Source organism: Exophiala mesophila (assembly GCF_000836275.1).
Source record: "Exophiala mesophila strain CBS 40295 unplaced genomic scaffold supercont1.2, whole genome shotgun sequence".
NCBI classification, from domain to species: Eukaryota; Fungi; Ascomycota; class Eurotiomycetes; order Chaetothyriales; family Herpotrichiellaceae; genus Exophiala; species Exophiala mesophila.
Window position 1 is genome coordinate 3,357,220 of NW_015622505.1, and position 23,644 is coordinate 3,380,863.

Here is a 23,644-nt window from a genome sequence, read left to right on the forward strand (position 1 = left end):
TGGTTGAGGAAGCCTATCCGTGCCCAACTTAGGTAAGTCCACGCCTAGAAACACCCCCATGGTTCACCCACGGACCCCTCCATCTCGCCACTCGTTGAATTCTCCCCTCATCCTCCACTTCCTCTCACTGTATTATGTCATCTCGTTCCAGTCCAAAGATTTGCAATTCTTTTGCTATACGCTCGAACCAATCACACTCAACCATGACGCATGAATGCCTGTTCTACCACCTCGACGATGATCATGCAGGAAATACCTACTGCCGATGAACAGGGTTGTGTTAGCTTCTTAGGCTAGACGGCACATACTGGAGATGTTTTTATTTTTCTCAGATCGCGTCTTTGAGAAATCAATGATGAGATCAAACTTCCTCCGTCGTCCGACATAGACGACACCATGGCCGCCAAACAGCCCAAAGAAGAGGCCAAAGTCGCCGAGAACCCCAATAAGAGAACTCGCAAAGCACACAACAAGGTGCGGTCTGGTTGTTTGACCTGCAAGTATGCAAGTCCTCTCCTTTTCCCCCGCAGCCTCGTGCTAATCTCTCCTCAGAATTCGAAGAAAAAAGTGCGACGAGGTCAAACCCTTCTGTCGACGATGTACGAGTACAGGCAGGAAATGCGACGGATATCCCAACTTTACTCCACCCGAAACCTCAGTTTCAGGCACTCGCGATCTTGAAACGCCATCTAATAGCAAATCCAACGACAAGGTCGTCCTACTCAGCCGCCCGAAGAGCCAGTTTCTAAGCGGCAAAGACTTGGAGACGCTGTGGCGTGCTCCATCGTCCGTCCATTTCAATGACGATGTCGACTTCTACTGCTTTGACTTCTTTCGCACTCGAACCGGCCCAGAATTCGCATCTTATTTCGACAGCTCCATATGGAGGTCCTATGCTGTGCGAGCGTGTTTCCAACATCCAACAGTCCTAGCCGCTGCTGCCGCGGTCGGTGCGGCTCATCGACGATTCGAATTAGGCATTTCTCGAGAAGCCTTTGAGTTTTGCGAAATATCTAAGCGAATGTATCAAAAGGCTGTCAAGAGGCTAAACGACGACCTAGCTTCAAACGCCCCTATGGCGGTAGAGATCAACATGCTCTCCAAGAAGCTCTTTAGCATCTTCAACACGTTCCAGGGAAATTACCGGGAAGCGTTGCAGAATATGACAGAGGCTATCAGGGGCCTGGTCAATCAAAATTTAAGAACTACTTTCTCAGAAACCCAATACCGAGCCATTGAAATCAGCTACGACAGTCTCCGAAGATTTTTTCTCAAATTTGAACTCGAATCCGTCCGCCTGTTCAATGGGCCGTTCAAGATCATCTGCAACCCAGAAGATGTCGAACCTTCTGTAATACGAGGATCGGACGAACCTACATACTTGCCATCACCTAAATCCCCTATTACGAACGATGTGGTCGACCCAGAACCGTATCCGATCCCGCGAGCATTCTCCTCCCTTGCACAGGCTCGCGACGTGCTATTCACCGAAGCCAAGTGGATCTGGCACACATGGGGGTTGATGGAACAGGGGTTGTTGTCGGACGGATTCCAACGACATCAAGCCCACATCTCACGTCTATTACGATGGTCGACGGCATATGCTGAATTCACCAAGATCGAGATCGAGGCACGAGACTCTCAAGCCAAGCATGCCGCCTACCTTCTCAAGATATATCGAGAAGCTACCTATCTCCTGTTGCTGACTCAAATGGCGTTGCACGAACCAGACACGGGGGCAGCGATCATCCCGCTGTGTGACCCGCCAGAGACATGCCAATGTCACCGATCGTGTCGCACGTATGCCGAGCGCAAGGAAGCCCTCAACGCGCATTTTGCCCGTTTACTGGTTCTCGCCGAGGCAGTCTTCAATGCGTCGTCATTCTTTGCCTACGACGAACATTCCACCTCTCATGACTCGGGAATTGGCCCGCCCATATATCTCGGAACCTCAGATTGCCGCTCTACCAAAGTGCGGCACCAGGTCAACAATCTCCTGGATAAATCAGAGATGCAGAAACGGCTATGGGACACACTAGGGGTCTACAACATTGCGGAAAAACTGTCGAGCATTTCAGAGCATGCCGTGGTGAATGCAGGCATTGTTCCGGCCTCACTCGAGCCTAAATGGGTGGACATTACATTCTTTCTCGAGGATCGAAGGGTCTTATTGCGGTACTGTACACCCGACAGAGATGGCGCTGGAGGGAAAATCAGGGGCACGCGCATGACGGCTGGTGAATTCGGCCAGGGAGGTGGGAGTGGGGGCCTGATGTGGACGCAACAATGGATTTCGTATGTCTGATGAGAGACGACGGTCGAAGCCAAACTAAGAGGGATTCGTCGGGGTTCTCACGTTTTCCACAGCGTGCGCCATGCCGTCTATGCCGCCGCTGGTGCCTAAAGCTTCTCCTCTTCCTGCCTGACACAAGACCCCGCCCCCCACAGTGAGTCGATATAACGATATAACGGTGAGGGAACCAAAGTTTGGGGGACCACGAAACTAAGTACTACGTTGGGCTCCCTCTATAAGGGCAGGGTATTTTCACACAAATAAATTCAATCGTCGTCAATATCTGGAACCAAGCAACAGAAAACAATCATCTCTTGTCAGGTTCAATCCAATGGCGGAGCCTGAAGCAACAAAGCAAACCTTCAAAGGGTCATGCCACTGCGGAAAAATCCGATATGCAGCAGCCCTCGCACTCAGCAAACCCCCAGTCGCTCAACGATGTAATTGCACCATGTGTCTCAAACAAGGCTACACGACTATCCGAATCACAGCAGACGATTTCACATTGATCTCGCCCGAGAATAAGGCTCAAGTACAGAATTACAAGATGAAGTCCAACAGCAACAACAACATCAACAAATACTTTTGCGGTACATGTGGAATTCACTGTTGGTCCGAGGGCGAATTCGAGTTCCAGGGTGTCAAATATCCCTTGTTCACCATCAACATCCTGACCTTGGATCAGCCTCAGGAAGGTCTAGAGCTGAGTGATTTTAAAATCATGTATAGCGATGGCAGGAATGATAATTGGGCGGCCGGGTCTCGGGACACTCCATGGCCTGGTGGATGTATCTGATAATACATGTAGTATTATGACTCGCGGTCGTAGATCGTGAAGAGAGATATTCTATACAATATCTAAATATACAAGATACACGACCACAAGATCTCATTCTGGTAGACTCGCTGTCAGCCATCACGTGCAGCGACCTGGTTTCTACTCCTAGACATGTTAGGAAGGTGCAGACTGAAGGGGTGATGCACCTGCCATGTCTTGCATCTCATGCACCACATGCACGGCATCCCATCATCGCAGCTTCCATCATTGTCGCCCGTCCCCTCCTGCCTGCGTTCACTCGGTCGGCAATCCTCTACGACATCCCTCTCAGACATCTCTATACTCATACTCACCCATTCAATTCTCTCCCTCGAGCTTCCACATGGCAAAGTGAGCAGGATTCTGAGACACTTCTCCATTGAGGCCCTTGCAGCGGGAGTGGCGTGTCTTGCTCGAGATATGGACGATTCCACATCCAACCATCATCTCCTCCGCTTCTCTCCCCTGCAGTTGTGCCTGCAGCCACCCCACTACTTAGATCACCTTGACCCTCCTCCGCAACCTGCCAACATCGCCCTGACGGTAGACTGGTGATTGCCATGCTTCGGGGAGACCTCCCTTATCCACACCAACCTCAGACGATCATGCTCGACATGCTAACGATACGATTTTCGAGGCAATCAATGGCGATCTAGTCGCAGCTGACATCGCGTTCGATTCGGTTCAGGGAGTGTTCCCGAATGCAATTCCGGAGAGGGAATTGATCCCAAACACCATCTTTGTTGTTGGCCGATCTAAATCTGCTTCTCGATATGGAACGGAGGAGAGCTTTGGGTTCTCAGGCATCGAGTTTGTTGACCCACTTGAAGAGGTCTAGTTCAAGCGCAAGCATTTTGGTCGTGTAGGCAAAGAGTCATGGGAATGATCTTCCAGGTAGTCCTGCGTAGAGGATTGTGCACATCTAGGCAGTTATTAGGCATCAGAGTGTGGTAAGAACGACAATGCATCTGCCTCTCGAGATCTACTAGTAGGTACTTACTTTTCCCTAACTCGAGTACATGAATCTAAGTAGGTATGTCCAGCGTATAGACGTTGACTCGACTCAAAATCGATTATAGCCTAGTTCCAACCCAGGGAGCATATCACTTGATATGGACTTTGAGCTCTACCTCGTGACAGTGTTGTATCAAGACTGGGTACTAGTAAGGTACTACCTAAGTACTACTAGTTAAGTACCTAGTAACTAAGGTACTAACTACTTAATAGTAATCATCTGAACGTCACCTGACACAGACCTGTCGACTTGTCCCAAGGAATGAAGGAGCATGGTCTCGAGGAAAGAGCACCCAGTCCCCCATCGCTCTTGCCAACTTAGTAGCTCAAATTTTTCAATATCAACTCAGCAATTCCCCGTCGTACACATTCTATCAAATTCATAACCCATTTAATGAGAAAGCGCCTGTTAAAAGAGCTTTTGTGCATAATAAACACCGCATCACTCGAACTCAACCCATGCGCACACAACGAGAATGGCACAAGGTGGGCCTACACTTTCAGGCGGTGTCCTCATGCACCAAAGTGTGGCTCTACTTACGCTCTTGGACACGAGGAACACTTCCGGGCCAGGTACGCATACGACGTCTACTCAGGTCCCACGATTTATCGTTATATCGAGTTTAGCGTGGGGATTGAACTAAGCCCTGTTGCAGATCTTATCTGCAGTGGAATGATCAATGATCCATGTCTGATACGTGGTTGGCTGTGGTGGATCACTGTAGTGTTCAGCAACGGCCCTGCGCCATGTCAGCAATTGCGCCACAGAGGGATGACAACTAACCGATCCAGTCGAGTACGACCATAAATCCATACAAGGGGACACAAACCCATCTGACTGGCACTGGGGCCTCCCATCAGCTCGGGCTTGCATCATTTGTGCTCCAATGCCAGTCGTGTATTACATTGTGTACCGTGTCCTTACCTAGAGGCTGTGGTAGGGCTGGCAGCCTGTAGTCAGGTAGGTAAGCACCGTGTACTACTAACGTCGATGAATGTATAGCCATAGGTACTTATTCATGTTTATCCTGGCCTGCACTTTCACTTGCATTGCATTCGCACTGCCTCGAGCTGAAATTTATAGGATCGGAGGTGCAGCAGTCGAGTAAAGAGGTGAGCTTTATAAGTACTCGAATGCCACCACCTTGAAATGCAGTGTTTCAGCACAGGCATAACCAAAATCACAATTCAATCACTCGCCTTCATATCGACCCAAATCAGCATTTCTTCCAGACAAGATGTCATCATTCTATCTTGCCCGTAAATCCGACCGGTCCGTCAACTCCGAAACAACATCATCATCACCTTGGACCTATTCTTCGAGTTCCAGTTGTTCTTGGCTATCTCCTCCATGGTCAAGATCGACAACAGCTGGAGATTCATTAAGATCATCACCGAGCTCTTCATCTTCGTCTTCTACCACTAGTGCATCAAATCTCCATCCCCAGACTACGGCTACAATGATGCGGAATCCCCGAGTCGAGGCGAGCCCATTATCGACTTCTGGCTCGATGAGCAGTAGCTTTGGTTCTTTCAGCGAGAGAACCCTTTATCGGTGACCGTCTAGACCTGAAAGATCGATCGTTTTCTCGCCTCAGGGTTACTACTAGAGGAATCTGAAATGCAGACGGTCCAAGTCCTGTTTGGTGTATGTGTGAGACGGTTATGCTATTATTGTATTCATAGTACACTACCTAGTACTTCATCACTGTTGTCCCCAAGACAAAACTTAAAGTTCTTTGATATAAGCCTTCTCACGTCATTCCCCCCGGATCCCAGAAATCAATCTTGTTATGCTGCTCAGTTTATGTAAGCAATGTGGCAAGCGTGGCAGGACTTACTACTTACTTCTCCTCTCTGATGAGTTCTCTCAAATAGGTATACCATGTAAGTCTGGTAATGGAACGTAAGTCTAGGTACCTAGTACTTACATTTGGAAATCGATACAAGCAACAAGCTCCAACTCTATCCTCGTAGAATGTGCTGCTAATTCGAATTCTAATGTACTCTGCTTTGTGCTCATTGTGAAATGTAAGAACGAATAAAAGTGGGAACAGCCCACGACGCTCATGCTCACACCCATGTCTATGCCCATCAATGCTGTTCATCGCTAATTGAATATGCAATGGTATCGTACCGTGCAAATCTATTGCCTTGCGTTGCCTCATCGCTGGATAAGAAAAGTAAAAGAAAATGAAACTCCGAAATTCATCGGTCATTGTGGAAGAGCACAATCGTAAATTCGTCATCCAGCACTTGATACTCCATGTCAGGCATTCCCCTGTCCATAGCCCCGTCCAACATCGTCCAGCATCACTTCGGCGCTCCATTGCTCGGTGGTTGGCCCTCGGCTTTGGCTCGCACAAGCTTCTCCAAGATGGTGAGGACGCCTGCGATCAATTAGTCTCAAGTGCAATCATACAAGCTGTGTTACACTTACCTGTCACACCTTGGGTCAACGTAGCAGATGCTTCTGTGCTTCTAGCTCCCAGTGTCACCGTCACCACCTCCTTGATCTTTCCGGCCTTTTCAAGCTTATGTGCCCAGTTAAAGACATACTCATCTTCTCGAGAGTCACCGATGACAAGAAGAAAGTCCGGAAAGGTCAATCCTTCCGAGGCGACGGAGGATTCCAGGTTTTCGATGATGGCAGCAGCAGCATTGCCCTTGTTAACGTCCATTTCGGAAATGAGTAGTCCATCCTCGACAGGAACAGCACTGACGTTCTGTCCACGACAGGCATCATTGATATGATTGGCACACTCTCCAGCCTGTTTGAACGCCCCTGAAAGATCCTCGGCGTCGCTGTAATCAAAGACGAGGGATGAATGACGCAACTCAATTCTGCTGCCTTCGATCCGCTCAACATAGTATTGAAGGATTTTGTAAACTGCGCCAATCCAAGTCTCTGCATGGTCGAGATCGGCTAATTCGATCCACTCATCGGTCCTCGGTTCACGCAAGAAAGCACCATTCTCTGCAATCATGCCAATATCGGACACGGGACTGAAGAGGCGTTCCATTTCCTCTGGTGTTCTGGCGCTCATGACATAGACAATGTTCTTGGGATCGTCTGTGAGATCGTTAAGGACGTCAATGGAGCGCTTGGGCGTAGTAAGCACAATGTCTGTAGGGGCTCCCCATGAAGCTAGAGTTCCTTCGTAGTCGAGGATGATCAGACGTCGATTGGCCTTCTGATATTTGGCAGTGGTTCCGGCGATGGACAGGCGTGGGACGGATGTGGAGTTGCGGATCGACTGCTCTCTCCAAGCGTGATCGAGGGCCTCCATAAAGGTCTCATACCACTTGACGGCATTGTTTTCGGTGACAATCTTATACATCAACTTCCAACGTCGCTCTCTTTCCTCATCGGACATGTCGAGGGCCATCTTAATGGTGTCGGCACACTGGGTATAGTGCCAAGGATTGACCAGAAGAGCCGACTTCCCAAACACTGTCGCTGAACCGGTAAACTCGCTAAGAATGAGCGGTCCGCACTTGGTGTCTGCAAATTTTGGATTCTGAGAAAAGACAAATTCATGGCTGGTCAAGTTCATTCCTTCACGTAGACTGGTGATCAACAAGCAATCTGCGATGGTCAGGAGAGCCGTGTATTGAGCAGGATCGATGTCTTGTTTGAGAAAGACAACGGGCTGATGGGCAAGGGTGGAGTGAGAAGAGTTGATGCGAGTGACAATGTCGGCGACTGCGGCACTCAATTCGGGGTCCTCAGTGGAAGAGGTCGCAATCTGAATGAGAACGACTTGATCTTCGTATTGAGGGTTCCTGTTAAGAAACAGTTCGTAGGAAAGCATTTTTTGACGAACTCCGCGAATATTGTCGAGTTTGTCCCGGCCGACGATGATGCGTTTGCCTTGGTACTTTTCCGAAATAGTCCTAATCCATTCCGCCACCTCTGGAAGGCGTCGCTGTTCTTCGAGAGATTTGGGATCGACTCCAATGGGACAGGTTTGGACATGTACAAACCGTCCGTCCTCGAGCAAAACACCATGGCGTGTCGCTTCGACATTGAGAAGACGGCTACACGTCTGCAGGAAATGGTGGCAGTATTCCTCATTTTGAAGAGCGATCATGCTGGAGCCCAGGACACCCTCCAAGAGCTCGGATCGGACGGAGAGACATCTGAAAATCTCGGATGATGGGAATGCTGTGTGGAGGAAGAAGCCGATCTGTGCATCTGGCAGTCTCTTTCGAAGCAAGCCGGGGACGAGGAGTAGGTGATAGTCATGAACCCAGATGATGTCTCCCTTTTTGTAGTTCTTGGCAATACGATCGGCAAATGCTTCGTTGACCTTGACATAGAAGATCCAGGAGTGGTCCTGGTAGGCCTTGGATTTGGGGTGATCTGGGATCTGGTAGTGGAAGACGGGCCACAGAATGGTCTTGCAGTAGTGTTCATAGTGGCCATTGATGTCGCTATCTGCAGCGTAGACGGCCAAGGCATCGTAAGCACTCTCGAGTTTCTCAGCGATACTCTCTTTGAGACCGTTGTCGAGAGCATCTGTAGGGCAACCCAGAGTGCCAACCCAGGTCTTGTCTTCAAGTAAATCCGCCTCGGCGGCGGCATTGATTGCCATGAAGAGCCCACCATTGCCGAGCTGTGCTTTTTCCACCGAGTAGTTGTATTCTGAGAAGCGGCGCTCATGACTGATGGTCTTTTTGCGCTGGCGCTGACCAATGTTTGTTGCAAGGATGTTGTTTCGCATAGCAGCAGCTTTTTCTTTGTTGTTGATGGCAGCATGTTTCAAGATGGAGCTGGGAGGGGGAGACTTGGCTCTGGAGGGAGGCTGATTCCAAGTGACGGACTTTCCCCAGCCTGGGGAGTGCAGATCAGCCTGAGAGATTGACCGCGGGGGTAGAGTGGGTGCGGGTGGGGATTGTTCATCCTGCGTAATGTCTTGCTTGAGATGGCTTGGAAGCCTCAAGTGCATGGGACGGCTGTACTGAGAAAGAAAGATCTTCTCATGGTCGGTTGTCGCACCAGGAGTCTGGACCAATGGGCCGGGACTCTGTGTGAGAGCAGCTGATGGCGTGAACAGGCTCACGGCTGGAGTGTCAGGGGACTTCGTCTTTGACGAGGCTGAGTTTGTCGACTGAGGTCGTTGAATATTTGGTGAGGCAGGTCGCGGGGATGAGAGGTCGAAGACGACAGTGTAGGGAAGGAACAGAGTTGCTATGAAGACTGTCATTGTGGGCAGCACAGGAGGGCTGCTGACAGCCCGTCACAATGATGATAGCCAATGTCTGTAATATGATAGGATACAGGATACAATGAGCGCGGGGGTTGTAGGGCAAGAGAGCGAGAGGGATGTTGAGGTAGAGGTTCGCAGGATAGATTGGTTGGGCAGTAGGGAATAAAGATTCGAATGAAAAGTGCTGCGAAGCAAACGTGATGTAATAGCAGCAAAGAGGTGAGGTAGAAAAGGTTAGAGATGAGGGCTCACAGGAAAGCCATGGGGATTTTAATCAAGAGAAGAGAAGACATGAAAGAATGCAGGCAAAGGAGTGTGTGTGTGTGTGTGTGGGTGCATGGGTGTTGAGGTGAAGATCAGGACAATGTGAGACTGGGATCAATGACAAGAATATGGAAGGTGAAGGAAGGGAAGGCCAGGCCAGATGAGGTTTCGTCATGTCATAGATGAAACACAATCACATACTTGTTGAGCTGAGCTGGAGCAAAGCATGAGCACGAGCACGAACATCAGATACCTACTGGACACGCAGCAACGGGCAAATATCATTCCAGGCTTACAGGTGCAGCGATTAATTTGTCCCGGCAAGCCTGAATAGAGGCAAGCGTGTAGAGGATGCAGATGAGGGCAACGCGTGGCAAAGCATGTGTTACACAAGGAAGGAGAATACGGAGCAAGTAGCATGGGAAGGGAAAAGTCAGGAAGGTACGAAATGTTGTTGGTGACAGTGGAAGTTCCATGTGTACAAGTTTCCAGAAAATACTGTACCTAGGAACGCGACAAATTGGAGGAAATGGGAAAAAACATTGGGTACAAGTTAAAGAGAAATGACGCAGAAGGTGGAGATAAGACCAGGAACAGGCACCAAATGGACGGACGGTAAAGGAGGGGCAAAAGTAAGGTAAGTGAGTGTCCTTGGGTTGATTTTGGCCCGGATGTGGCCCGGGTAGACTGCCCGTTGGTGCATGTCTACTCCGTAGACCTTGTTTAGGCGCCGGAGGAGGTGAGGAGCGCTTGAAAGGGAACGCCCAGTGGGGATGCCCTAACACCCCTTTAGGCATAGATGCGGCCGATCAGCCCCCGTGGCCAGTCTGGAGTACTGGGCAGGTACATCCGTCCACATACACATGGACACACCTAGGCACAACGTCAATGTCACTTCGAGTCCCAACAGCCACCTGTCGGGGCTGGGCGGAAGCGAATATCCGTGTTCAATTATGGGCATGTTGAGAGTACACCTATTCTTTGGATCCTCGATCTCATCATACATACCTAGGTATGTAGATCTTGGTTTCGGGCTGTCAAGGCCAACTTTTCCCACTTCAGAAAATCCCAGGGACACATACGCATACGCATACGAGGATAAAGCACGCATATTAGTCTACTTAGTGCAAGTGCCTAGATTCCACTCTATTCAAGAATTGTTCGGGAGGGTTGCTCTTGGTTCAATTATGTTGGCGACTGGCCGGGAAATCCCTCCGATGGATTTTGAGAAGGTTCTGGTCCCGAGGAAGGTGTCACAGTGACACAGTCCCTGCCCAAGCCCCAACTTCCAAGAACAAGAAAATGGGTGGTCGCTGCCGCACTTGCTTCCACCATCTCCACTTCCAACCCTCATGCCTTCCCCCTCTCCAACCCACCATCCCACGTGACTATCATCCTGCAAAACTCTTTTCCAACAACATTGACCATCCAACCACATTCATGCGGTGCCGTCTGTTCACCAACACCCGAACTACTTAGTCCTGGCCGAACTCGTCTTGTCGGTATCACTACTCCGACATATCGTGTCCCTACAAATGCATGTGTGCGGGGCGTCTCTCTGACCAACTTATATGCACGCCTCACGCCACAATCTTTCCGTTCTGACCCCTGCCATCCAGCCGCATCTCGAGTCTATTCCCCAGCCATGTGCAACCAACCATTTCCGTCCTCTGTTACAATTCTCCTTTGTCACTAGGCCATGCCACTCTATCTCACCGCTGCCCACTCATCAAGAGTCCAAAAGCCGGCATCCGCTTCCGTCACCGGCTCCCGGCGTCACTCCTCGGCACCCTTCTCGAATATTCCACGCACAAAGTCATCGATTCAGAGAACAAAGTCTCTAGGTGAAGTTCTCGAGAATGACCTCGACGACCAGATTGATGACGAGGACGATCATGTCCTGGACCAGACTGGAAAGGTTTTGTCGGTTCTGCGGGTCGACGATGCCAAAACTGTCCTCGCCGCCATGAGACATTCCCAGCAATCAATGTTCGCCCCGCTGCCTGACCGTGCCGGGATGAACAGTGTCCGCATATCTGAAGTCCTCAATTTTCAGAAAAACATGCCCCCTATTGTCGCTCTAGCACATGTCCACGCTCTTCTCGCCGCCTCGTCAAAGACAGAGCGAGAAATCGCCACCCTGCAGTCTTCCGGTAAGCTTCGCAAAATCAAAGTTGTCGGCCGGGGAAATGATATCAGTGGCATCAGCGAAGCCTTGATTACCGTCCAAGATTATGAGGCTTTGCTGCAGAGAAGTCGAATCTCACCCGAGATCCTGAACGACTTCTGCAATCTTCTGCGCCGTTACCCCCGTTCCACCTCATTTCCCGCCCACGAGCTACCGTCTACCCATGTAAGCTCCTTAACTCGCACAGGATTTCTTGTCTCTTCTTCTTTATCCGGCTCTCGCAACCTATCACTGGCTGGCTCCAGCCTTGTCTCCATGCCGACTATTTCACGTGCTGCTTCGGGATCCAGCGGTGCTGTCGGTGGTGACGCTGCTTTCGAGAACTTGGGTGGTACCGGTGGCGCATTACGGCTGAACCATGCATCCACCCATGGGCAAACCGGCCAACTGGCACTTTCTGTCCCCAATATCGGACCATACCTAAGACTCTTGAGTGCAGGGAGGTCACATCTTCTGGAGCTTCTTGGAAAATCAAAGTATCGCGAAGCACCACTCTATCTCCTTCGAGAACGCTGGGATGGTGCAGTTGACACGGACAGCCGCCCCTCCGCCGCCAAACAACTCAGAGGAGAATTTTCTGGGATAATGCCATCTAAAACCAAGAAATGGAAGGACTTGTATGGCCTCAACTTTGATTGGGCTCTTGAAGAATGCCTCGGTGCTGGTCTGATCGAATTGTTCGAGACCAGAAGCGTAGGTCTAGGTGTCCGTGGCTTAGCATGAGTATGTCGTTGCATTCACATCTGGCCCGCAAGCATCCATTTACTTTGTCATATATAGTCGGATCAATACTGAATGCAAAGATTCCAAGTCCTCTGTTTTAATAATTCAACGTTTGTCTAGCATATTGGCCACCAGCCGTATAATTTTACATGTGAAGTATCACCTGTGAGCACATGCACACGCACCTATCTTGATCTTGTTGTCGATCACCCTACTACGATGTAAAACCCAGTTGGCTCTCCTTTGAAGGCCACCTCTCCTAATCCCGCATCATTTGGCCCAACGCAGAAATTACATCTTTCCACCGCTCAATTTTTCTGCGATTCTGCGCATACGAGTTTGATCGAGGTCGAACTTCTCACGCCTGCGCTTGTCATAGAGGCTGCGCTGATCCGGTCCAGCAATGGCGTCCATAGAATCAGGCTGAAGAGCAGAATTGTCGCCAGCGCGCAACAGATCATCCAGCCCCGAGGGCATGCCCAGTTCCCAGATCGGCATGCTGCCAGTACTGAATGCTTCGTCCAAAGCTGTGTTCAACTGCTTTTGGGTGGTGATGAATTTTCTAGCATTCATATACAGAGTGTGCAGTCGATTTTTGCGATCGTCCACCTTGGCCTGGAGAAGCGCTTCGTGACGTTCCTTTCGAGCCCTGAAAATCGCTGCTTCTTCCTCTTCGGAGAGCTGATGTAGCTTCTGTGGACGCATGGCACTGGGCAAAGACGCTTTTGTCAATCGTTCGTCCTCCCGTTCAGGTTGAGCTATCAGTCGCGCATGTTCGGCTTGTTTGTAGATGACACGCCGTAGGATCTTGCCCTCGGACGATTTCTTGCGCTGGTACAGCTGGGTCAAGCCTTCGCGAAGATGAGACTTGCGGAGTTCCGCCATGCGCAGCTTGTACTTCTGGCCTTCGGTTTGTTTATTGAGTGGAATTTTGTTCTTCTCCAGTGGGTCTCGTGTCACGTTGGCGAGGTACTGTCGTCCTGGTTTGTCAGGGCGGTTTCGGGGGAAAATTTCCCGAGGCACTGGTAGAATACCCTTGAGGTGAGGACGTCGTTCAGTGATCGACTGATACGGTTCGGGGATGTCGACATAGTGAGGAGATTCAGGAGGAATGTATGATCTTGACGATGTGGTAGAGAAGAGTCGAGCTGCGGCACTCGAGCTCTGCAGTCGTAGTCGACAGGTACGACAAACCGAGCTTTGAAGACTCTCCATGATGAGAAGTGGGCTCATGCCCCGGAGAGGTAATCAAACTCTCGCTACAAGTGATGGAGACGTCGGGATTAGAGAACCAATTCTTGAAGTGTGAAAGGGAAACAGATGTGAGGTCCTAAATCAATTGCTGCATTGCTCGAAAAATCGCGGCCGGGGCCAGCAAAATGCGCTTTACCCAATTAAGACAAGTTGGAGAACTCTTGGCCAGATTTATTTTCTGCGGGCATCTCGTTCGAGAATTTGTACAAGTCCTTCTAATCAACCATCCCAACGACCCTGGACTTTTGAGAGCGTCCTTGGTCCATTTATTTTATGAAATAATCGTACCAGCCCTAATAATTACAAATGGGCGCTCGCAAGAAGGAAGCCAACCGCCGTGAGCGGCAGGGCGTTGCTAACGATGGCATGGCTAATGTCAAGGTCAAAGGCGAAAACTTTTACAGGCATGTTGTCTCTCGACGAAGGCGATGAGTCCCTCAGCTAACATTTGTGAATACAGAAATGCCAAAAAACTCAAGACCCTGAACATGTTCAAGGATGGAAAGGCCCAAAGAAATGCGTCAGGGAAAATCACACAGGCCGCCTCATACCAATCTCGAGAACTACCCAAAGCACGAGTCGAGCCCAATCGAAAATGGTTCGGAAACACCAGAGTCATTTCTCAAGATGCATTAGACTCGTTCCGACAAGCGGTGGCGGAACGGTCGTCCGATCCTTACCAAGTCCTGTTAAAAACGAACAAACTGCCTATGAGTCTGATACGGGATACGGAGAACACCAAGAATGGGGTTAAGCAGCATCAAGCCAAGATCGCTGTTGAATCAGCACCTTTTTCTGACACATTCGGTCCCAAGTCGCAGCGGAAGCGTGTTAAGTTGAGTTCTAGCTCGGTCAATGACCTGGCAGACGAGTCGGTCAAGATGCACGAGAACTATCTCGAAAGACTTGAGGAAAACAAGCTGCTCAGCGGTCAAGCTGCTGCAGCTGAAACCACACAGGATACCGACGATGGGAACTTGACGACGGCACGCGAACCAATTTTCTCTAAGGGTCAGAGCAAACGAATTTGGAACGAGCTGTACAAGGTGATTGACTCGTCAGATGTCGTCATCCATGTTCTTGATGCTCGAGATCCCGAGGGAACAAGATGTCGAAGTGTCGAGAAGTACATTCGTGAGGAAGCGCCGCATAAGCATTTGATTTTCGTCTTGAACAAATGTGACCTGGTCCCGACTACCATTGCGGTAAGTGTGTTTTGTCTATCGCTTTGCAGCCAGTTTTTTTCTTGCCCATTTCTTCCATCGCTAAGTCAAGATACCTTTCCGCAATCCTTTGCAAACTCTCCATGAAAGTCATCTGTTACAGCTTTGGTAAATTAAGCCGCATCCGCCAGTCTCTGTTTCGGCAGTTCTTGGTTCCCGACATAACATCCGTCTTGGAGGTTTTGTCAACAGGATGCATGGCGTGTCTCGTTGTGAGTTGAGGTTTGCTTTGCCTTGTTGGCTTTTGACGATAGCACGTCTCTTAGTAATGGTTCACACATACTGACTCGGTTTCCATTTTCAGGCTCAATGGGTTCGACTTCTTTCGAAAGATTACCCGACTCTCGCATTTCATGCTTCAATGACGAACTCTTTCGGTAAGGGTTCGTTGATCACAGTTTTACGACAGTTCTCCACGCTTCATGCTTCAAGAAAACAAATCTCAGTGGGATTCATTGGGTATCCCAATACTGGAAAGTCATCCATCATAAACACTCTGCGAAAGAAACGAGTTTGTACGGTTGCTCCCATACCTGGTGAAACCAAAGTGTGGCAGTATATCACGTTGATGAAGAGAATTTACCTCATCGATTGCCCTGGTGTGGTTCCTCCAAGTCAAGCCGACAGTGAAGAGGATATTCTACTCCGAGGCGTAGTTCGTGTTGAAAATGTTGAACATCCTGCCCAATATGTGGAAGCAGTTCTCCGACGGACTCAGAGCAAGCATATTGAAAGGACCTACGATATCAAGTTGTCCGACTACGATAACGACGCTATTGAATTTTTGAGCATTCTTGCACGAAAGGGTGGTCGGTTGTTGAAGGGCGGTGAACCTGATGTCGACGGCGTGGCTAAGATGGTTCTCAACGACTTTCTACGTGGAAAACTTCCATGGTTCACACCGCCTCCGAAAAAAGAGGGCGCTGGCGCCACAGAGACCGCCGATGCCCCTGCTGAGGTCGTGGAGGGTCGCGAAGGAAGACTAGGTGAAATGCCTGGCAAGAGAAAGTCAACGACCTTAGACGAAGGAGACCAGGCCGAGGACCAATCCAGTGAGGAGGATAGTGATGACGAAGATGTTTCAAGCGACGGTGACGACGGCGAAGAGGTTGCTGACGGCGTTGCTGATGACGATTTTGCGACTTTTGATGATGAAAATGATGATGACTCTGGGGATGAGGCTGAAGGAGGAGCTCAGCTATAGATTGATGGATGCTGATGGTTAAACAGCATTCCCAGATGATTTCTTCCTGAGAGTCTCAGGCTCATGGGGTTTGGTTATACCTTCTACCACATTTCAATGTCATGTGATTGTCAACCCCAGAAATGACGTAGGTTACCACGTGACTCCCAAGACCCTCGTGCCGCTTTTTGCCGTCTTGTGACTTCGCAGTCAAAACCTCTTCGTTCACTCCCTCCCTCACCATCCCACCATTGATCCTTAAAGTCACCTCCTCATGTTACCGAGACGACACTAACCTCATTTCTCCTCTGAGATCGAACCTCGATGAAAGCGCAATATGCTATCCTGGGGTTGTGGGCATCGCTAGTTGTCGCAGCAGCCCTCCCCGCCTCCATCCAAGACACCGACAACACAATCTCCCGACAGACCTTTGAGGAATTGGAAGAACTCGCCAGAATTGTTGACATCTCATACTGCGTTGGCACCAGTGGCATACAAAGACCCTTCAAATGCCTGAGTCGGTGTAGCGACTTTGAGGGTTTCGAGTTGGTCACAACTTGGAACACGGGACCGCGACTCTCTGATTCATGCGGCTACATTGCCTTGTCGCATGAGCCCTACACCAAACGAGTCATTGTCGCATTCCGTGGCACCTATTCCATTGCAAACACCATCGCCGATTTGTCTACAAACCCTGCTGAATACGCCCCATTTCCATCAGAACATGACAACGATGATGTTTGCGCCTCAGTTGAACCGGTCAACGACAAAGAACATGTCCTGCCACAGCTGCTAAAACAATCTCGCAAGAGAGATGCAGTTCCCGAATGCAAGAACTGCACGGTTCACTCGGGTTTCATGACCTCCTGGCGTAACACCAGATGCACTATTGTCCCTCATGTGGAGAAGGCGTTGAATGACTACCCTGGTTATGAATTGGTTCTTGTCGGACATTCTCTAGGCGGTGCAGTCGCCGCACTGGCCGCTCTTGAGTTCCAGGCTCGTGGATGGACTCCTCATGTCACAACATTTGGCGAGCCAAGATTGGGCAATATTGCCCTGAATCAGTTTATCGATAGTCGTTTCAACTTGAACGACACAGACAAGGACAAGTCACTCTACAGGAGAGTCACGCATGTTGATGACCCAGTGCCGCTACTCCCTCTGGAAGAATGGGGGTACAGGATGCATGCAGGCGAGGTTTACATCTCCAAACCCTCGCTGCCTCCCTCTCGTTCCGACATCCACCACTGCAACGGCGACGAAGATCCTGCCTGCATTGCCGAGACCAGCACTGACACAGACGACATGCACCATGATGAGGAGACGCAACCCGATGAGGACCAAGTCCGAGCCTTATGGGGCATTGGTCGGCGGTATAAGCTCTGGGAGCTGTTCTTTGCTCATCGTGACTACTTCTGGAGGCTAGGCCTCTGTGTTCCAGGCGGTGATCCGTGGGATTGGTCACGAGGGAAATACAATATCAGCAACGCAAACGATGAACCATGATTATGGAGAGATGGCATTGGTTTGGAAACAGACTGCTCACGACGAATGACTTTTGTTTGGAATAGCGCTGGCGTTTCAGAGTCACTGTACGGATTGGAACGGAAAACGTAATGGTTCTTTGGGTCCTTGCCCTCATAGCCTTTTACAAAAATGTAGTATATCACATTCACCTGCTATATTCATACTACCATCACATCGATTACCTAGGTGTTATCAATTTGCAGTCAATCAGCCTCTTCGCCCCTAATACTGATCGACATCATCATCTTCCTGGACCGGATCAATTTTCTGGAAGCAGACGTCCACTATTGCCAGGTTTCCGTTCACATCTGGTATCTATACGCAGTGTCACGGTCCGAGATCTCAAAGACCGACCCGTCAGTCGCAGGGACATGGCCCTCTTCTCGAAGCCTGGCTTTCTCAGCCTCTCTCCTGTTAAACAACACCCTCAACCAGAACCAGCCACCCACTGCAAGGACCGCACATGCCAAGCTAAATGCCTGACCAGCCTGGAACCGTGGTGCCTGATCTAGGATGTAGATCTGACCTGAAATAATGCCTCCGATGTTCGTCAACGTCAGAGTGATACCGATTGTGGCGGCGCGTTTGCCCTCCGGCGCCGTGTTGCACGACATCCATGCAAAGTTGCCCGCCGCGCAACAGAAAATGCCCGTGGTGATCAAAAAGCACGCAAAGTAGCGAACACCGACAGAGATGGACGTCGTGGGTACCAATAGAATCGCGTATCCGGCCATTGCGAAAGGCGCCAGTGGCGCTACAGCAAGGAATTTGGATTGGTGTCGTCCTGATAGATATCCCACAGTCGTCAATACGATGGCGCCCCATAGGAACACTGGTTGGAGTTAGTCATCAGAGGCTGAAAACAGTTGGCAGTCGTTGTTACCTGGAACAGCAAGGTATTGTGCCTGCTTTGTATCGTACTTGAATCCGTTCTTTAGGATGATGGGGAGGAAAACAGAGAATCCTTGCTCTGGTCAGCGTTCTTCATAGATCAAGTGAAACAAGGCAGGTTTCCACATACCGTAAACCATTGTCATGCAAAACATTTGGATAAAGGCATAGAGCCAAGTCTTGATGTCTTTGACCGCCATCATAACATCCTTCTTCTTATAGTGTCCACTGCCACCGCTGTACGCGCGTGTCTCATCGTCTCGCGCACGCATGATCTCCTTTTCCTCCGGAGTGAAAAACCAGGCAGTCTTGTAGTCTTTTGGGATAAGCCAAAAACACGCAGTGGCAAAAACGACGGTGAAGAGGCCTTCGATGATGTATAACCTTGGAGATAGTATCAAGATCAGCTAACGGGTGCTCAAGTCTTGTGCTTAGGGTTTTGAACAATGAAACTCACCACCTCCAGCCAGGGTAATTTGCAACGCCGTTCATGTAGAGGATTGCAAACGCAATCAGACCTCCAAATGCACTTGAGACAGCGATGCAGACTAGATACATCAGTTGTGCTCTTTGATCAGGTCCAAAGGGATACTCACTGTACACCCATCCGACACGATATCCCAACTCTTCTCGTCGATAGTAGTTTGCCATCATCAACACCATAGAGGGAAAGAGAAAGCCCTCGAATAGACCCAGTAGGAGACGGCATACGGCCAGACCGGCAAAGTTCTTAACGAAGCCATTTGCAAGGCACACCAAGCCCCATGACAGGCTCACGCCAGGAATCACTCGGTTGTATTGCAGCCGCTTAGCCATCAGAGAACAGGGAATCTCGGCGATAATGTAGAATACGTAGAATATGGAAACTGCGATCTTTGGCAATGGTCAACCTTTGTGATAATACAAGTTTGGCACTATTGGTGTTTAGGATGCAGCTTACATTCAATTGGTTTCCCTTCAATCCGATATCCTGGATCATGCCTTGAGACGCAGCAAACCCAATGTTTCCTCGATCGAGAAAGCCCAGCAACATCAAAATAAGCAGAGTTGGCATCAGACAAAGATCGATCTTGCGCACCACTCGAGCTTCACGTTTCTTCAACTCTATCTCCTGCTCGAACTCCACGGGAATCTCCACAACGTCAAGCTCCTTAACATTGGGCTTCATTTCGTTCGAGTGAACAGACATTTTGACAATTCGCTATCGTTGAGTACTGTAGTATGTAGAGAGACCTATATTCAGAGAAGATTGGCTCTACAGCTAAGGAGAGACAAGTGAGTCTTATCTTCGGGATACCAATGGTATTGATTTGTATCTCTCACGGTCTAGAACGACATTCTTCATTCCGCGATACCTGATTTAGTCTCATGACCAATCACGATAGCGTATATTGGCGCTACAGTGTATTATTCACGGGGATTGATTTATGGTGCGCGAGCTCGGTTGGATTCTGTACCCCGGATTGGGAAATGCGTTTGTCAGCTCCACACTGAAATGCTACGCTGGGGACCCCGGATTCTACTGGCACCACGATCCTCTCCTTCATCCCCGGTCCGGACCCCGGACACATTCCGCATTCACCTAGGATTCGAGGTTCTGGACTTTACAAGCTTGATGGATGGTAGCCAAAAAAAGCTGTTCCATACTGGATCTGGGGAGGACTTCGAGGGGATGGTTCCGAAGCGACCGACCGGGTAAGACACGCCAGCAGCTACCGATCACATGCTGTGCTTATAGATGTTTTATAGAAGCTGCCGGTTTCAAAGACGAGTAGGCTAATAGATCAATCGGAATGTAATCCCGCTGTATGACTGATCACACGTATGGTGCTGGTGAGGCATGTTCTGGACCTGGGGAGTTTATTTTCGTGAAGCTAGGGTTGGGGATCAACAAGCAGAGATCCAAACATCTAATCCTAGTAACTCGTGGTCGGGGGCTAGTTCGTGCTTCCGGTGGAGTTCAAGTGTGTCGGTACTTATATTGACCAGGATGCCATGCGAATCCTACCCTCTGCAGTGTTACTGACCTGGGAAATTCTTTCATTCTTGTGGTTGTTTGAAACTGGATTTCTGGCTTGTTCATTCAACAACAGAGTGCTGCGCATCTCTGGCCTGCCAATGGCAGTGGTCGTGGATGTCACAAGCCCCTGTCAGTTGGTTCTCTTACCTCATCTTCAACACGTGTGACCAACATGGTCGCAAATATTCCATATCACGGAAGCGTTTGTTCATGTCGGTCTAGACGATAATCCGGCTGGAATAGAGATGTGCTTAGCCGCATCGAAGCTGCGAGGGTTCGTTGTGACCAGGTAGGGCTTTATATCGACTCTGTCAACCAGATGATTCAATATGCACGATCATGGTTCTTTGAAAACAAACTCAAAGTGGTCCATTTGAGCCTTGCGAATCCCAAGACCCACGCAACACGCCGAAATTACCCTTCGTTCTTCGCTTTTGTTCAGACCTTGACCGATCTTACCATCGACAATGATCCTCGAGAAGCAATCAGGGGATTCATATACACTTTTATTCAAGATCTATCTGTAAATCAGACGTCCCGCCAATTTGTGGTACCAAATAAGATTCAACCATGACCCCTTTTTGATACTGTGGATGTGGATATCAGACAGAAGCCCCACTTTTATTCGCTGACTCGTCCCTGAGACTTGCCTTGCCGCCTGAGTCAGTAGAACCGCCCGAGAAGCCAGTCAGCCGATGGATTGTCATGGTTCCTCGAATAATACAAAAGTACAAATGGATCGCTATGGTGTTGGTCGTGGTGATGGCAGCATACTATCGTCCAGACTGTCCCCGCAAACAACATGCCCTCACAGAAGCTGAGCAACGGCTCGTCCGAGTACGAGATCGAGGGTTTTTACCATTCCCAAGTCACATCTCCTATTAAGGTGATATGTATCGGCAGTGGTGTGTCTGGCATGTGCTTGGCATATAAGATGCTGAAGGGTCTGGAGTCATTTGAATTGACCGTCTACGAGAAAAATAAGGACGTTGGTGGCACGTAAGTTTTTATAAGGAAGTCTGTATGTCTAGCTAAGCTCTCTATCCTCAAGGATGAGAGAGGCAGTCTATGTAAAGGCAGCTCAGCTCTGCTGGCTAGCACCTTCCTCAGGCCGCTCCTACCTAGCACTCTATAATGCACTTAGGCAGGAACGGCCTAACAGTTTTCTTGCATGTGATCCGTCGTGCTATGTGCAAAGACAGGACTGACACACTATTCACAACATAGGTGGTTTGAGAATAGATATCCAGGTTGTGCTTGTGACATTCCAGCACATTTATACAGTAAGTTCATTTCTCATTTGTCATGCATAAGTGAGCTGACAGAATGCTTTCAGCTTTCTCCTGGGAGCCCAAACATGACTGGAGCAAGTACTACGCTGATTCAGCCGAAATCCACGATTATTGTCGATGTAAGTGGTTCACTTGATAATTCTGAAGTTCCTCACCAAGCTCATACTCGAAGCCTTCTATGAACGCAACCGCCTCGAACGCTTCACCAAGTTACAACACAAGGTCCAGAAAGCTACCTGGTGTGAGGTGTGAGGACAAAAGCCAATGGGAGGTCGAAGTCGAAGACCTCAGCACAGGCAAAGTCATTATCGACACATGTCAAGTCTTGGTCAATGCCACTGGCTTCTTGAACAAATGGACATGGCCCAAAATCAAGGGCATTGAGACCTTTAACCGTCCGAAGCTGCATTCCGCCGCGTGGGATCCCTCGGTTGATTTCCAGGACAAGACTATTGGACTAATCGGTACTGGCTCAAGTGCCATCCAGGTACATCCTTTCCATTTTGTTCCCCACTTACTCTCTGCTAACCATGACCTAGATTGTCCCCAAACTCCAGCAATGTCAGTTTTGCAAAAGGTAGAGAAATTGAAGGTGAATTTGACACTGTCTAGTGGCCAAGCAATTGAAGATTTTCATGCGATCCCCGACTTGGATCACCCCAGCTATTGGGGGCAAGACGTCAGACCAGTTCCAAGGCGACGACAAGGCCGATGGGAATACTGGACATGAGCAGTTCACCTTCACCGATGAGCAGAAGGCGAGGTTTAAATCTGATCCTGAATATCACCTTCAATTCCGCAAAAAAAATTGGAGCGGAAATCAACTGGATGGCCGACGTCTTCTCCTATGGAAGTGACATGCAGAAGGAAGTTCATCAAATGATGATTCAACAGATGAAAGCCCGACTTGGCCCTGGTCATGAGGAGCTGGCAGCGAAACTAATTCCCCAGTGGCCTCCAGGCTGCAGACGACTGACACCGGGAGATCAGTATCTTGAATCCCTTGTCAAGGATAATGTGAAGCCCGTGTTTGATGAGATTGCCGAGATTGATAAGACAGCTGTGGTGACCACGGATGGAACTAGGCACGAGGTAGATGTCCTGGTAAGACTAAATGTGCCCTGATCCGATAGGTGTTTGCTGACCTGGAAATCCAGGTCTGTGCGACCGGCTTCGATGTGTCGTTCGTGCCGTCGTTTGAGATTGTGGGCAGGAATGCCACCCAAATTGCAGATGCATGGAAAGATCTCCCTGACGCCTACCTTGGCTTGTCAGCTCCCAATTTTCCCAATTATTTCATGGTCTGCGGACCTCAGGGCACGCTTGGAAATGGCTCGATCCTACCATCTGTCAGTCAAGCGTGCAAGAAACCCTACCACTCGTTGCCGACAAACTACAGGTCGAAGTCACTTGTGATTACATCACATCGTTCTTGCTCAAGATGCAAATGGAGAGAATTGCTTCCGTTGAAGTCAAACATGAAGTCACCAATGAATTCCAGGAGCATATGCACAAATTTCACCAAAAAACAGTATGGTGGCAACCTAGCTGGATTGTAATCAACATTTGGCTGACAAGAAATAGATTGATACATCGAGTTGGACATAAAGCAGTCTATTAGCATGGGCATGTAGCGAGGTCTTCGATGTTCAGACATATAAATTGAAAGAAAAGATGGAGAGGGACGTGGAGTTTGTATGAGAGGGAGTGGTGCCACGTGACTACAAGATTCTACGCGG

The 23,644-nt window shown here is 49.4% G+C and overlaps 12 protein-coding genes across 13 annotated transcripts; 9 read left to right on the forward strand and 3 right to left on the reverse strand.

Annotated features, from left to right (window-relative positions):
* Nucleotides 1-192: 192 nt before the first annotated feature.
* Nucleotides 193-2,305, forward strand: PV10_02992 (uncharacterized protein; the record flags this gene model as incomplete). Its single annotated transcript, XM_016367378.1, has 2 exons — nucleotides 193-500; nucleotides 553-2,305. The coding sequence occupies exons 1-2, from the start codon at nucleotides 397-399 to the stop codon at nucleotides 2,303-2,305; spliced, it is 1,857 nt and encodes a 618-aa protein (XP_016226896.1). The 5' UTR covers nucleotides 193-396.
* A 319-nt stretch (nucleotides 2,306-2,624) lies between these two features.
* PV10_02993 (uncharacterized protein) lies at nucleotides 2,625-3,089 on the forward strand (the record flags this gene model as incomplete). The annotated part of the gene is made up of 1 exon (XM_016367379.1): nucleotides 2,625-3,089. One exon carries the CDS (start codon nucleotides 2,625-2,627, stop codon nucleotides 3,087-3,089), a length of 465 nt encoding a protein of 154 aa, XP_016226897.1.
* An 86-nt stretch (nucleotides 3,090-3,175) lies between these two features.
* PV10_02994 (uncharacterized protein) lies at nucleotides 3,176-4,071 on the forward strand. Its single transcript, XM_016367380.1, has one exon. It carries the CDS (start codon nucleotides 3,297-3,299, stop codon nucleotides 3,663-3,665), a length of 369 nt encoding a protein of 122 aa, XP_016226898.1. The 5' UTR covers nucleotides 3,176-3,296; the 3' UTR covers nucleotides 3,666-4,071.
* Nucleotides 4,072-5,299: 1,228 nt separating this feature from the next.
* On the forward strand, nucleotides 5,300-5,872 carry PV10_02995 (uncharacterized protein; the record flags this gene model as incomplete). Its single annotated transcript, XM_016367381.1, has 1 exon — nucleotides 5,300-5,872. A coding segment is annotated over one exon (384 nt), but the record flags the coding sequence as incomplete, so codon positions are not given.
* On the reverse strand, nucleotides 5,783-9,756 carry PV10_02996. 2 transcript variants are annotated; one of them, XM_016367382.1, is made up of 3 exons: nucleotides 6,565-9,756; nucleotides 5,973-6,514; nucleotides 5,783-5,920 (listed from the first exon to the last, which is right to left on the reverse strand). In XM_016367382.1, exons 1-2 carry the CDS (start codon nucleotides 9,332-9,334, stop codon nucleotides 6,438-6,440), a joined length of 2,847 nt encoding a protein of 948 aa, XP_016226900.1. In that variant the 5' UTR covers nucleotides 9,335-9,756; the 3' UTR covers nucleotides 5,783-5,920; nucleotides 5,973-6,437. The 2 variants fall into 2 exon arrangements, with proteins under 2 accessions (XP_016226900.1, XP_016226901.1); XM_016367383.1 differs by having other exon boundaries at nucleotides 5,973-9,756.
* Nucleotides 9,757-10,984: 1,228 nt separating this feature from the next.
* PV10_02997 (uncharacterized protein) lies at nucleotides 10,985-12,600 on the forward strand. The gene has a single exon (XM_016367384.1). It carries the CDS (start codon nucleotides 11,301-11,303, stop codon nucleotides 12,510-12,512), a length of 1,212 nt encoding a protein of 403 aa, XP_016226902.1. The 5' UTR covers nucleotides 10,985-11,300; the 3' UTR covers nucleotides 12,513-12,600.
* Nucleotides 12,571-13,824, reverse strand: PV10_02998 (uncharacterized protein). The gene has a single exon (XM_016367385.1). It carries the CDS (start codon nucleotides 13,743-13,745, stop codon nucleotides 12,804-12,806), a length of 942 nt encoding a protein of 313 aa, XP_016226903.1. The 5' UTR covers nucleotides 13,746-13,824; the 3' UTR covers nucleotides 12,571-12,803.
* A 171-nt stretch (nucleotides 13,825-13,995) lies between these two features.
* Nucleotides 13,996-16,312, forward strand: PV10_02999 (uncharacterized protein). The gene is made up of 3 exons (XM_016367386.1): nucleotides 13,996-14,170; nucleotides 14,227-14,971; nucleotides 15,294-16,312. The coding sequence occupies exons 1-3, from the start codon at nucleotides 14,073-14,075 to the stop codon at nucleotides 16,191-16,193; spliced, it is 1,743 nt and encodes a 580-aa protein (XP_016226904.1). The 5' UTR covers nucleotides 13,996-14,072; the 3' UTR covers nucleotides 16,194-16,312.
* Nucleotides 16,313-16,417: 105 nt separating this feature from the next.
* Nucleotides 16,418-17,955, forward strand: PV10_03000 (uncharacterized protein). Its single transcript, XM_016367387.1, has one exon. The coding sequence runs from the start codon at nucleotides 16,497-16,499 to the stop codon at nucleotides 17,679-17,681; it is 1,185 nt and encodes a 394-aa protein (XP_016226905.1). The 5' UTR covers nucleotides 16,418-16,496; the 3' UTR covers nucleotides 17,682-17,955.
* A 49-nt stretch (nucleotides 17,956-18,004) lies between these two features.
* On the reverse strand, nucleotides 18,005-19,782 carry PV10_03001 (uncharacterized protein; the record flags this gene model as incomplete). The annotated part of the gene is made up of 6 exons (XM_016367388.1): nucleotides 18,005-18,534; nucleotides 18,586-18,666; nucleotides 18,724-18,977; nucleotides 19,051-19,141; nucleotides 19,190-19,466; nucleotides 19,534-19,782. 6 exons carry the CDS (start codon nucleotides 19,780-19,782, stop codon nucleotides 18,005-18,007), a joined length of 1,482 nt encoding a protein of 493 aa, XP_016226906.1.
* A 1,633-nt stretch (nucleotides 19,783-21,415) lies between these two features.
* PV10_03002 (uncharacterized protein) lies at nucleotides 21,416-22,762 on the forward strand (the record flags this gene model as incomplete). The annotated part of the gene is made up of 7 exons (XM_016367389.1): nucleotides 21,416-21,612; nucleotides 21,665-21,774; nucleotides 21,841-21,896; nucleotides 21,950-22,024; nucleotides 22,078-22,392; nucleotides 22,445-22,466; nucleotides 22,518-22,762. 7 exons carry the CDS (start codon nucleotides 21,416-21,418, stop codon nucleotides 22,760-22,762), a joined length of 1,020 nt encoding a protein of 339 aa, XP_016226907.1.
* Nucleotide 22,763: 1 nt separating this feature from the next.
* On the forward strand, nucleotides 22,764-23,513 carry PV10_03003 (uncharacterized protein; the record flags this gene model as incomplete). The annotated part of the gene is made up of 4 exons (XM_016367390.1): nucleotides 22,764-23,009; nucleotides 23,063-23,254; nucleotides 23,305-23,436; nucleotides 23,490-23,513. The coding sequence occupies 4 exons, from the start codon at nucleotides 22,764-22,766 to the stop codon at nucleotides 23,511-23,513; spliced, it is 594 nt and encodes a 197-aa protein (XP_016226908.1).
* Nucleotides 23,514-23,644: the final 131 nt, after the last annotated feature.

Excerpts from the sequence above, each read along its gene's own strand:
- PV10_02994 (XM_016367380.1), top strand. The coding sequence starts at position 3,297 with ATGCACCACATGCACGGCATCCCATCATCGCAGCTTCCATCATTGTCG.
- PV10_02996 (XM_016367382.1), bottom strand. The coding sequence starts at position 9,334 with ATGACAGTCTTCATAGCAACTCTGTTCCTTCCCTACACTGTCGTCTTC. Across the intron at positions 6,515-6,564 it reads GTTGACCCAAGGTGTGACAG|GCGTCCTCACCATCTTGGAG; the intron begins GTAAGTGTAACA and ends AATTGATCGCAG.
- PV10_02997 (XM_016367384.1), top strand. The coding sequence starts at position 11,301 with ATGCCACTCTATCTCACCGCTGCCCACTCATCAAGAGTCCAAAAGCCG.
- PV10_02998 (XM_016367385.1), bottom strand. The coding sequence starts at position 13,745 with ATGAGCCCACTTCTCATCATGGAGAGTCTTCAAAGCTCGGTTTGTCGT.
- PV10_02999 (XM_016367386.1), top strand. The coding sequence starts at position 14,073 with ATGGGCGCTCGCAAGAAGGAAGCCAACCGCCGTGAGCGGCAGGGCGTT. Across the intron at positions 14,171-14,226 it reads AAAGGCGAAAACTTTTACAG|AAATGCCAAAAAACTCAAGA; the intron begins GCATGTTGTCTC and ends TTGTGAATACAG. Across the intron at positions 14,972-15,293 it reads TGGTCCCGACTACCATTGCG|GCTCAATGGGTTCGACTTCT; the intron begins GTAAGTGTGTTT and ends TTCCATTTTCAG.
- PV10_03000 (XM_016367387.1), top strand. The coding sequence starts at position 16,497 with ATGAAAGCGCAATATGCTATCCTGGGGTTGTGGGCATCGCTAGTTGTC.